The following is a 13,182-nucleotide window of genomic DNA, read 5'->3' as shown; positions in this document are numbered from 1 at the left end:
AACACTTACCAATTAAAAAGTGCCAATTCGGTGTTCATTCGGGAAATGACCGCCGATTCGGCATTTTGCCACACGCCCCTGAAGTACTGTAGTTGAGTCACTAACTGTTTTTTTTCTTCAGAAAACTAATAATGAAGAGGTCAAATATTAAATATGAGCATAATACCATCATAAACTCATACAACTGATACTGTACGGCATACATTTAACACTTTCCACCTCATGAGGTACGAGCACCGCTCGGGAATGGTGTAGCTGTAAGCTACTTCTGGTCGATTTCACCACAATTTACTTACCTAACAGGTACCACCCATTTACACCATGAAAAATATTCCTTCACAACATACCTGAAAGGGGTAGTTTGGATCTACGGTGGCCATGTAGGTACAACTATCATTTTTGTTACTGGTAAAGTACTGTGTGATGGATTGGAGCGTCCTCTGCAGTGTGAATGCTGACGTCATCGCCAACATGGCGGCTCCTTCCCTCCAGCCGCAAAGAATTAAAGTTATCTCGTCTTGTTCAGTGCAAATGATAAATTAAATTAAGAGATACATATACCGAAAGTTTTTAAGTACGTGGCAGAGTGCACTGGCCATGTTTACCCAGAACCGACAACTCGTCTATTCTGGTGTCCACCAACTTCCTCACTCCACATCTTTCACGAATCACATTATTTCGTATCCTATCAACCTTTTGTTATCCACATACATTCCTCAGCAGTCCCATCTCCACCGCTCTCACTCTTGCCTTTTCATTTTCATGCCATATCATAGTCTCACATCCATATGTTAAAGTTGGCACTAACACTCCTTCCTGTAAGCCTCGTGCAGCTGCAACACTCAAGCCTCTGTTTCTTCTCAAGGCCTTCATTGCACCAGCTACTTTTCATCCTTGTGTCACTCTACTTTCAACTTCTTTTGCACATTTTCCTCTCTTTTCTATCACTGTACCCAAGTATTTGAACTCTCTCACCAATTCCAGTCTCTCTCCATTCACTGCAACATCCCACTGGGAGTCACCTTCTCTCTCAATAACCATCACTTTACTCTTTTCTACATTTACTCTCAGGGCACGACACTCACAGACATCAACGAAACTCTGCACTAGCCTACCAAGTTCTTGTCCAGTATTTGCAAGCAGTACTGCATCATCAGCATACAACAAATTTGAGATATTCCATCCTTCACCATTCATTACCAACGCCATCCCTCTCTCCATTACTGTACTTGTATTTTTACTTCTCTCATCAACCCATCCATGTATATACTGAACAACCATGGGGACAACAAACAACCTTGTCGCATGCCCACACTGATCGTGAACCATTCACTTAGATGTCCATTAACCCTTACAAATGCTTCACTACCATCATAAAAACTCTTGACGGCACCTAGCAGCTTACCCTCTACACCGTACATACGCAAAACTTTCCACAATCCTTCTCTGTCCACTTTGTCATATGCTTTTTCCAGATCCATGAATACCATAAACACCTTATGGTCCTTCTCACAAGCCTTCTCTACTATCTGTCTCACTGTAAATATGTGATCCACATATCCTCTGCCACTCCTAAAGCCACCCTGTTCATCACTCACTAGGACTTCTGATATCTCTCTTACTTTCTCTAAAATAATTCTTCCATATACCTTCCCTACCACACTCAATAAATTTATGCCTCATCACACTCCCCTGCACCCCCTCTAAAGTCACTGAACGACTGGTACAACAACTAGTCACACCTCACATTCCCCTAACCCAATCACAACATGGCTTCAGGCCACTACACTCCACAAATACCCTACTTACAGACCTTACACAGAGAGTTTCCGATGGCATGAATTCAGCTAGGCCACCACACAGAACACTCCTAGTCACACTAGACATCAACAAAGCTTTTGATGCCATCCCCCACCACAACCTCACAAACAAAATACTCAACACAAACATGCACAATAACACAAAAAGATGGCTGGCAAACTACTTAGCAGGCAGATGTGCAAACGTAACATTTGCCGGTCAGTCTTCGAACATCAGAAACTTCACAAATGGCATCCCCCAAGGATCTGTTTTGTCCCCTACACTCTTTAACCTATACATGCACGACATACCCACACCCTACACACTACAGATACAATCGTTTCCTATTCAGATGATATAACACTTACATGTATGCACCAAAATGCAAACACAGATGCACACAACCTCTAACCTTACCTCAACACACTACACGAATGGTTCATCACAAACAGGCTCAAAATAGCCCCAGCTGAATCTACAGTGGCCCTTCTCACACTCTGGACAGAACACAGTAACATCCCACACCTCACCATAAACAACACTTCCCTACCACACACATACACACTCAAAATCCTTGGTGTAACATACATCAATGTCATTCAATCAACACATCACAAACAATAAAAATAAAATAACACCAAGACTCAATGCCTTGAGGTCGCTTGCCCATACAACATTCGGACACAACAAAGAAACCACCACCACAGTATACAAACAATACATACATTCAGTGATGAATTATGCAAGCCTTGCCTGGGCTCCTAACCTCACCAAAACACACTACAACACTCTACAGACCATACAGAACAAGGCCCTAAAAATAATCACAGGCTGCACAACTACTATACTCACAGACCACCCACATCAAGAAACCAAAGTCCTCAAAGTCAAGGATCACCTAGACATGAGAGGCACCCAGTTTCTTGCTGCAGCCTCCACAAACCCATGGCATCCACTACATTACATGGCAGCACATCCACACACACAAAGGAATATCAAAACAACACCCAGCACACGATACCATACACAAATACTGTCATCTCTCCCCCCTCGCCCACCTCAGACCAGCTTCCAGAAGCATATCCACACTCAAATCACTCACCGCTCCATTCAGTCACTTAAAGACAGCACACAGCTGCATGCACAGTCTCCTGACATCCACCCTTCTGAATCCCATCTCCCTCGTAAGGACAGGGTACACCTGGCCAGGCTGAGATGTGGACACCATCCAGCCCTCTTAAGCTACCAGAAGAGGCTGGATGACTCCGTCGCTGATGCCTGCCCAGGATGTAACACAGCACCCCATACTATTAAGCACATTATGGAAGACTGCATTACACACAATCACCTATGCAAACAACACAACATACACTCTTTGAGAGCTCTGTGGGAAAGCCAGGTTTTGGCCATGGCCTTCCTAAGGGGATCGAGGCTGTTCGGCCAGACTGCCTAGGGAACAACTACTACTAGTACTACTACTTATGCCATGATAATTCTTGCACTCATTTCACTCACCTTTATTTTTGTACAGGGGTACAATCACAACCTTTTTCCACTCTGCAGGCACAGTTTCACTCATCCATGCCTTCTTACGTATCTCCAACAAGCACTTCATTCCACTCTTTCCACTACACTTAAGCATCTCTGCATACAACTCATCAACTGCAGCTGCTTTCTCATTTTTCAGCCACTTCACAGCACTCTTCACCTGTGCGAGTGTCACGTCTCCTGGTACTGCAATAATAATAATACTGTACTGTACTCACATGGTACAAATTTGCCATGGTGTCAAGGTCATGCAGCTCCGTATCAATGAATCTTGACAAAGGATACACAGCACCATCAGCAATCTGTGTGGCAACGATGTGTTCCCATGTACTCATCTGAAAACACCAGCATTAATACAAAGAATATGATACAGCTGGAATACAGTAGAATGAATACAGAAATAATATGGCAGGAAGAAGAATGAATGGGAAAAAAATACAGTACAACAGAATGAATACAGAAAGAATCCAGAATGCATACTACTGTATACTGAAGAAATACAGAAGGATACAGACATAATATGGAAGAACAAAGAATGAATACATCAGAATAAGTGGGAAAAGAATACAGCAGAATGAATACAGAAAGAATACAGCAAATGAACACAAATATGACAGAATAAAATATTAAGAGAACAGAATCTGTCATAATGATCCGATCTTTGTATGTTTGTTTGTTACCGTAAGGCCCCTGTCACACACAAACGACCTTAGGGCCGACCGCGGTGCGACTCAAGGTCGTAACGCATTTTTTCATCGATCGTCCCTTGATTTGCCGACAAAGTCCGCACTCTTTAGGGCGCTCGTGAGCCGCTGGGATGACTCGACGGGCCTCACAACTTGCCATAAGTCATGTCACAGTTGCGTTGCAGTCAGGAGTGTCGTACATTGGTCATGACACAGTCTTAGCTCAACTGGATGCGTCGTGATGCGGTCATTGCGTGTCGTAATGCTGTCGCCGATAAAAACAAACATTATGACTGCGTGTCCCTCATCAACTGACTAGACACAGGAGAGGTCCATGGTGATACGCTGGGTGTCACTGCTGGTCTAGGTGTGATGCCCTGTCCCACACTGAGTGTCACTGGTGGTTCAGGTGTGATGCCCCGCCTCATGCTGGGCATCAGTGGTGGTTCAGTTGTGATGCCCCGCCCCACGCTGGGTGTCATTGGTGGTCCATGTGTGATGCCCCGTCCCATGGGTCAGTCGTGGGGATGTCGCGAAGGGGTCGAGGTGCATTCCCGAAATGCATCACGCAGTCATCTTGCATTCGTGGGCGGTTGTGTCACGGTCGTGGCTGACAAAAATTAGCTAAATTTCAAATCTGAAGACTCGTAGCTCCGTCGTCTCACGGTCGCTGCGTGATCTTGTCGCGTTCTTGAGGACATCACGGCCGGTCATGAGGCAGTCCTAATGCGGTCGTTACGCAGTCATGAGCAAAGCAGATTTGGGGCCAGTCGGGAGGTGCAGGAGCCAAGTAGGACACGACCTCGAGTCGCGCCACGGTTGGCCCTTGAGTCGCGTATCTGTGACAGGGGCTTAACACACCAAAAACCAGCGCATGTATCAATATTTTTATTAGAGCAAGGTACCGTTAAAATGCTCTAACTTGAAGACTAAAACAATTTACAGTCCAACTGGTTCCCGAGTTATGGCTCATTTCTAACTGAATATAGGAAGTGACTTTACATCAAGTGGAAGCCGCTAATGGCAGCCTTTAAGCAGGTGAATACAAAAATATGGCAGAATGATGAAAGAACACAGCAGGAATATAAAAATACAGAAGAAGGAATAGATAATATGGCAGAATAATACAAAAAGAATACAACATAAATACAGAAAGAATACATGAGAATGAAGAACGAATACAACTGATATGTAGTTCTGTATATGTAAATCTTAAGAGGATATACATCAGAGTGAAGGCATTAAGATTAAAGTACAGTTACATTTTTTCTTTCTGCAACTTATTTTGCATAATTCAATGGCAGTACACAGAAATGTTATAGTTCTACAGTCTTTCCAAATAACTTCTTCATGATTGACAACATTTCCTAGTGTTAATCTACTGGGGCACATTAGTATTCACAACAAGCATGGCAATTTTAGCTCATGCTAAAGGAAACTAGTTACAGTATTGTTACTTAACCTTGATCTGTCTGTCCAAGCAGGCCTAACAACTACATGTAACTGCTTCTGTGGGTCCCTCCTACAGGTACAGTATAGTACATACACTGTGCAGGGATCAGGGACCCACTTATGGCAGATACCAGATACTGCCTTCCCAGGGTAAGTCCAGGGTCCTTCCCACAACATGGTAAAGGGAAATATGAGTGTCTGGCTCCCAGAAGGACACGGCATCTGTTTTGCTTCACCAAAGTTGCATAGCACCATCACATGTTGGCTTCTCGCCAGGGCCCATGAAAAAAGTGTAGCAGAGTAATATCCCTCACCTCTGATATCTGTGATGCAAACTTGTCCAGGGTTGAGACGACAATTCCTTCTTTATCATTATCAACGGAGAATCTCTAAAAAGAAAAAAAAAAAAAATCAACATTACCACATTTAATAACCAGCATCAACACCACCATTATCGTCATCATCACCATCATCATCTGGACCTCCTTTTCCCATCAAAGAATGAGGTGAGGTCCACAATGCAAAGAAGGAGAGGTGCTGGAGAGGGAAGCCTTCACACGGTGGTGCTGATATAACCAGTGTGTTGGTGCCCAGTTATACAAAAGCCCCTCAACCCTCCCTATCTCTTGAAAGGAGGACTGTGGACTGCAATAGAAAGGCAACTTCAGCCTGTGGTCCACTGGGATCACATCCACGTCTGAACCCACACAATGACTCCATACCTCTGCCTATTACTCAGTCTCCTCTTCCACCTCAATCACACTCTCCTGGTCAGTCTTTCATTCTCCCCATATGACCAAATCACCTCAAGGTAATTTCTCCAACACTTACAAGAACATTCATATCAACAACACAGTGCTATATAACTTTATTATCGTTCCCCCTCCCCCCTCTCTCTCTCTCCAGAACTGCATACGGTATATTTTTCTCAAATAGCATACCTCACTTTCCCTCCTCACATCTCTCTCCACAACTGTGCATAATTTTCCTAAATAACTCATTTCCCCTCCCCTCATCTCTCTCTCTCTCCAGAACTACACATAATTTTTGAAAATAACTCATTTCCCCTCCTCCCATCTCTCTCTCTCCACATAACTGTACATACTTCTCTCACATAACTAATTTGAAATGGGTTATCTATGTTGCAGCCTCAGGTTTATCTGGACATGATCCCAGTGGACTGCAGGCTTGACCCTTGCTAAGCTACAGACCTCATATGAGGTACAATGAAGGTCTGCATGGGTCACGCTGCAAGCCTCATAAGAGGTACAATTTACACTGGTTATGAAACAGTGATTCAGGGGAGGCAAGCTACCTTTACAAAGACTCAGCATGGCATGGGTTAAGCTTTTTTTTTTTTTTTTTTTTCCCAGAGCCCATTATTCTCCTCTCAGGGGACAGGGAGGGAGTTAAGAAACATCAGCATAATTGGGCAATGGATCCATCTGGTTATTTCAGTGCCACCAAATGAAGGCATTCCTCTCTAGCATCAAAATGAAAATGGAAAAAAAGAACTTACAATATTCTTATAGGCTTTGAGGTGCTTTGCCAAATCCTGGTAGGAAGATGTCAGTTGATTGTGTGCAGCAACAAGTTTGGATGATAACTGGTGCAAGGTCGCAACATACTCCCTCAATGCCTGTGAGTCTCCACTGAATACTCCCACCAAGGTCCTAACCTGAAAATTTATAACAATAATATTCTGTGGTAGACGGGGGGCGCTCACCATCCACTCACTCAATGATGTGCTGCTTTGGGTGTCTGTCCTTTCCTCTCTTCCTTCCTTCCTTCTTTTTCTATCTTTCTTTCCCTCATTCTTTCCTCTTCCTTCTGCCGATGGGTGACTCCACACTGAGTGACATGCCAAATTGTTTCCCGTACACCAGGAAACCATTTACTGTACTATGCTGGGTGGTAACGATATAACTAAATTATGGCGCCTGGTAGTTTAGTGAGTAATTAAGGTGCTCCAATCAGATTGAATCGGAGCAGGTTTATATCCAAGAAGTAGCTGGGGTTCACTTGTCACATAATGCGACTCCGGGATGAGTGAGGCTGGTCACTCTCAACTTAAATGTCGGGACCAACTTGCCTTGCCCTGGGCTCCTATGTTCCTCATGGGACAATGTAGGATTGGATGATGGATGGATGGATAATAACAATAACAACAACAATAATAATAATAATAATAATAGCAATAATAATAATTATAATAAATAATAATAATAACAATAATAATAATAATAATAATAATAACAATATTCATTCATATTGTATACAAAGGCACTTACATGCTTACATGCATTGGCCTTGGTCACCTAACAGCAGCTCTCCACACTACTCAATTTCTGGCAGCCTTCGTACTCAGCCCCTTATTCATGAGGTCCTATTGTATGACCTTGTCCAAGGTCTTTTTTTGGTCTGCCTCTCACAACCCTACCCCCGATGTTCACACTTCCCACTTTCCGCATCCAATCGTCATCCTCCATCCACTCCACGTGCCAAAAAAAAACTCAATTTATCCCTTTTCATCACACAACCAATACAGCATACAGTACTGGGCTCCAGTCTCATCCTTCCTCTCAACTCTTCAGTCACAATCTTAACCCCCCCCCAGGGCCTCGCATTCAAGGACGCAATACACATCCATTTAACCATTGTCATTTTTGTACGTCTGAGCCTACGAATATTCTCTTCCTTTACTGCCGAGGTCTCACTACCATACACCATTACATTGCTGAGGTCTCACTACATACACCATTACACTAGCGAGGTCTCACTACCATTCACCATTACAGTGCCAAGGTCTCACTACCATACACCATTACACTGTCAAAGTCTAACTACCATACACCATTACACGGCCAAGGTCTCACTACCATACACCATTACACTGCTGAGGTCTCACTACCATATACCATTACACTGCCAAGGTCTCACTACCATACACCATTACACTGCCAAGGTCTCACTACCATACACCATTACACTGCTGAGGTCTCACTACCATACACCATTACACTGCCAAGGTCTCACTACCATACACCATTACACTGCCAAAGTCTCACTACCATACACCATTACACTGCTGAGGTCTCACTACCATATACCATTACACTGCCAAGGTCTCACTACCATACACCATTACACTGCTGAGGTCTCACTACCATACACCATTACACTGCTGAGGTCTCACTACCATACACCATTACACTGCTGAGGTCTCACTACCATACACCATTACACTGCTGAGGTCTCACTACCATACACCATTACACTGCTGAGGTCTCACTACCATACACCAGTATACTGCTAAGGTCTCACTACCACACACCAGTATACTGCTGGGGGAGGAGGTGGTTCAATCGGTACAGAGGTGGCCCACGGGCCTACCGACCCAGGTTCAAATCCCCGCTGGGGCAGGGAACAGTTCAAGGATTTGAATTTCATACAAAGCGGACTTTACCGTTCTACCAGAAGACCCGCTGACATGTAAAAATACCCCCGCAAATACCAATACACCAGTCCTATATGAGACAGCCTTAGCATGTATTCAATATGGACGGTGGGTGTTAGTGCCGAAGTGGTGGAATGTAGAGGTGTATGGTGTGTAGGGGGACTACTGAGCCTCGGGAGCAGGCTGTGAAGCCTATGCCCAGAGTCGAGCGCATAAAAAAAAAAAAAATACACCACTACACTGCCAAGGTCTCACTACCATACACCATTACACTGCCAAGGTCTCACTACCATACACCATTACACTGCCAAGGTCTCACTACCATACACCAGTATATGCCAAGGTCTCACTGTCATATATCATTACACTCCTAACACACGGTGTATACAAAAATCGCTTACCACAGATGGGATTATTTTAAGGCATGTAGCTACTGCATGTTATATGGTATTAATTACCTGTACTATATTAATTTCATGATTATTATTACCAGTTCCAGTATTATTATTATAACCATCATCATTATCATGATAAATATGATGATGATGATTAATATCACTACGTTATCTATCTATCTATTGCCAGATGCCCCAATCCTACAAGGGATGGCCACAAAAAAAATCGCTTAAATGTCGTCCTGTCCCCTGCCATTTCACTGTCCTGCTCCCAGCTCACATCCCCCTCTCTCATATACCTCTCCACTTCATCCCTCCTTATCATCCTTGGTCTCCCCCTCCCTCTCCCCCCTTCCACATCACTCACATACACTCTCCTCATCAGTCTCTTGCATTCCATCCTGTTCACATGGCCAAACCACCTCAGTGTGTTTCTCCTAACACTTCCTACCACATCCACATCCACACCACAACTCTCCTTCACTTTCTCATTTGTCTCTCCACGTGACTCCACGTGCTCCTCTCAAATAACTCATTTCCACTGTTCTCACTCTTGACTTCTGTCCCTCCAACAAGGTCCAAGCTTCACTTCCATATGTTAGAGTTGGTATCACAATACTGTCATGCTGTAACTTTTTCATTTCCATGCTCACTTCCCTGTTTCTTATCACTGCTTTCAATGAACAAGCAACCTTTCTTCCTTGTTGTACTCTTTTAAGCACTTCACCCTCTAAACTTCCATCTTTACTTATCACACTACCCCAGTACTTAAATGCACTCACATTTTCCATTTCCTCACCATCTAACCTCACTGTATGGTCAGTGACTTCATGTCTCTTAAAGACCATAACTTTACTCTTCCCTACATTCCCCTTTGGATTCCATTTCTTCTTCTAATAATTATTATCATTTGGAGATGAGTGAGTTTGGGTCCCAACTGACCCATTGCCCTCACACCACCACTGATGTCAATACACCTAACACTGTGCTCTTGTGGAACATGTTAAGGTATAATAGCATAATTTGTGTATACAATCTTAAGTAACATAAACTATATATCTGCTGAATGTGGGTGTAATACATAAATTCAAAATCATAAAAGATAGTCACTGTCTTAATATTTCATCATTTGTTAACATTAGCTTTCCTGCAGTTTGTCCTAAATATGTTACTCTTACCTGAGGGGAATCTTCCAAAGCATTTTCCAGGGGAAGTTTATCAAAGATTTGTGAGGCCATTGGGCTAAAATCTGACTAATACAGCTAACGAAGGGTATCAATTTTTTAAAAAAGAAAAAAAAATAATTAGTATGAGTGGGGGGCAGGCGCAGTACAGTATGTCTTTGTTCTTGTGGCCACTCTTAAATCGTCTGGTAGAGAATAAATTATACTGGAAATCAATTTGACTAAACAAACGACAGAAATTATCACAAACAGGGGGCAGCGCAGATAATTTGTTATTGTTGTGGCCACTCCTTACTCGTAAGCAAGTCTGGCAGCACCAAGAATAAAATGATCACGCTTTCCGCCGCCGTCAAAATATTGAGGCCGTTCAGACCCACGTTGGAATTATATATCCTTCGCCTGTACGCAAACTGATGACAGAAAAAAAAAGTCAAAGCTCGATTTTCGAGTTTCCGTCTGCTTTGTTGACAACTGCAGCCGCCATAACTAGGGTTACCAATCTACTGTCACAAATACGCTAAATTTCCGCTCGAAAAACAATAAGCTAAAAGTAACGGTGGGTAGAGTCCTGTGGGAAATATATATCATGTGATGCTTAGCCGTGAGACCTCCGTAATTCAGGTCTTTGATCCTGGAGCGGGATATTCACTCAATATCCTGAGATACAAGGCCTGTGCGTGAGAGTTTCAAAAATATACTTTCTGCCTACCAACCCGTGAAGTGTGAATGGACACATTAGTGATTTCTGACCGCTTCTAACCAATAACTATATACAGATGATGTGAAAGCTACAAAGGACCTTTAATCCTAACTGGAACCGCTGAGTACGACAGTGCTGCGTAATGAATGTAGGCGGCGTTGGCAACAAAATTTATCGTCTGCGATGCGATGATGAGAGGGATAGCCTCTGCGACGGCCACTCTTGTTGTACCTCTTTTTTTTTTTTTTCCAATTTATTCGTTCCCGAGCTGCTTGATTTTTTTCTCTCTCTCTTTCCACCACTTGTGTATGAATTGTTTTATTCTTTCAAAGTCTTCCACTTCAAATAATAGCTGGTCTAAAATGACCTCTTGTATGGCTGTTGTGGTTATAGTACAGTAGTTTTTCTTCCCTGTATTCCTGACATTCTATGTAAAGTGTTCTCTATCTTCATTCTCATGTCCACACATTACGCACTTTGTTTCTTCTTGCGAGTTCCTTTTTTTATCATATCAGTGAATTGGTGCGGCACTTGAAGAAAGTGATATGTTTCATATCTTCCCCACCCATTTCCGTTTTCTATTTCCCTGTATATTCTTAGTGTACTTTTTATTTCCATTAATATTCACACTTTTGTGTCCCAGTCATATAGTCTTAATGTTATTTCATCTTTGCTGATGTTTTTAGTTTGTCAAAATTTATGTTCAATTCTTTTAGGCCCTTCCAACATTCTTTCAACCACCTGTTCTTGCCTCCTTTTATTATTTCTGTTATTTCATAAGCCAGACTGTTTTCTCTTTTCAGGATACTCTGCATGTAATTTAGTTTCATTTTCATTTTAGTTTTCATTAGGGATGCTCCCATTTCTCCTCTTAAGCCAGTTTCTGCTTTATACAGTATTTTGCTGCCTCTTAAAATAGTTTTATATACCGAGTTTTCAATTTTTTGTAGCTTGTTTATTTCTTCTTGCCGATATGTTATAATTCTCACTCCACACAGGGTGCTAGGTAATGCAAGGCTCTTCCAGAATGTCATCTATGAGTAGCTTATTGCAACTTTTTGCTATCACTGAGTAACTTGTATTGGCTAGTTTCAGGGTTTTGTTTGTCATGTTTTGTCTGTGTTTTTTAAAACAGTCCTTTGAGTTTGTTCCTTTTACTCCCAGTTATGTTATAGATGTAACTACTTCTATATCTTCAGTTTTTTCTGGTTGCCGATCCATATTAAATAAATTTGCTTTTTGCTTTATTTCAAGTCCACATTCCCTGCCTACATTTATTAACCTTCTTACGTTTGCCTTGGCTTCTGTCATTGACTGTGAAAGTTGTAGGCCATCATCTGCATAAAATAGGGTATTTATCTTTATACTGTCATCTTTGTAGCCAAGGCCTGAACTTTCAAGTTCTTGGATTATTTTTAATGTTACAAGTTTAAAAAGGGTGGTTGATCCTGTGCAGCCCTGCCTTATACCGCCTTCTATTTCCAGTTCTACATTTTGGTTTAATTTTATCATGGTTTTATCTCTGCGATATATCTCACATAATGTCAATTAGGCTTTCATGGGTTTTCAAACTTTTTAGGGCTTTTATAATTTCTTCCCGTTTTATAGAGTCACACTTTTGAAAAATCCATATTTGCTACTATCAATGCTAATTTATTTCTATAACTTTGCTCTACACAGTATTCAAGAATTAATAAATTGTCCTCCATTCTTCTACCTGTCATGAAGCCTGCTTGTACGTCATTATTTAGTTTGTTTTGGTTTATCTGATTCTCCAATTTTTCTTTTAATATAGACATGAACAGTTTGTATGCTATGTTTACTAATTGTTTAGTAGGGCAATAGATCTTAAATCTTTGGCTGTTGGTCTCATTTTCTTCGGTATCATTTTTGTTCTTGAGATTTTCCAGTTCTCTGGCATTCTTCCGCTTGCTAGTACTGTATTTGATTAAAGCAGTTT

At 42.1% G+C, this 13,182-nt stretch overlaps 1 protein-coding gene across 1 annotated transcript in view; it reads right to left on the bottom strand.

Moving 5' to 3' along the window:
• LOC145405309 (DCC-interacting protein 13-alpha-like) overlaps positions 1 to 10,576 on the bottom strand; it is a 60,153-nt gene extending 49,577 nt beyond the window's left edge. The window contains exons 1-4 of the mRNA XM_080276731.1: positions 10,517 to 10,576; positions 7,006 to 7,164; positions 5,801 to 5,875; positions 3,567 to 3,683 (exon numbers count right to left, since the gene is read on the bottom strand). Coding sequence (XP_080132857.1) covers positions 3,567 to 3,683; positions 5,801 to 5,875; positions 7,006 to 7,164; positions 10,517 to 10,576 — 411 coding nt within the window. The remainder of the gene's footprint in view (positions 1 to 3,566; positions 3,684 to 5,800; positions 5,876 to 7,005; positions 7,165 to 10,516) is intronic.
• Between the last annotated feature and the right edge of the window lie 2,606 nt (positions 10,577 to 13,182).

This window comes from Coenobita brevimanus, chromosome 7 (genome assembly GCF_032717465.1).
Source record: "Coenobita brevimanus isolate Jiangsu-jjx chromosome 7, ASM3271746v2, whole genome shotgun sequence".
NCBI classification, from domain to species: Eukaryota; Metazoa; Arthropoda; class Malacostraca; order Decapoda; family Coenobitidae; genus Coenobita; species Coenobita brevimanus.
Note: the sequence above shows the minus strand (reverse complement) of the source record. Positions and strands in the feature narration are given on the sequence as shown.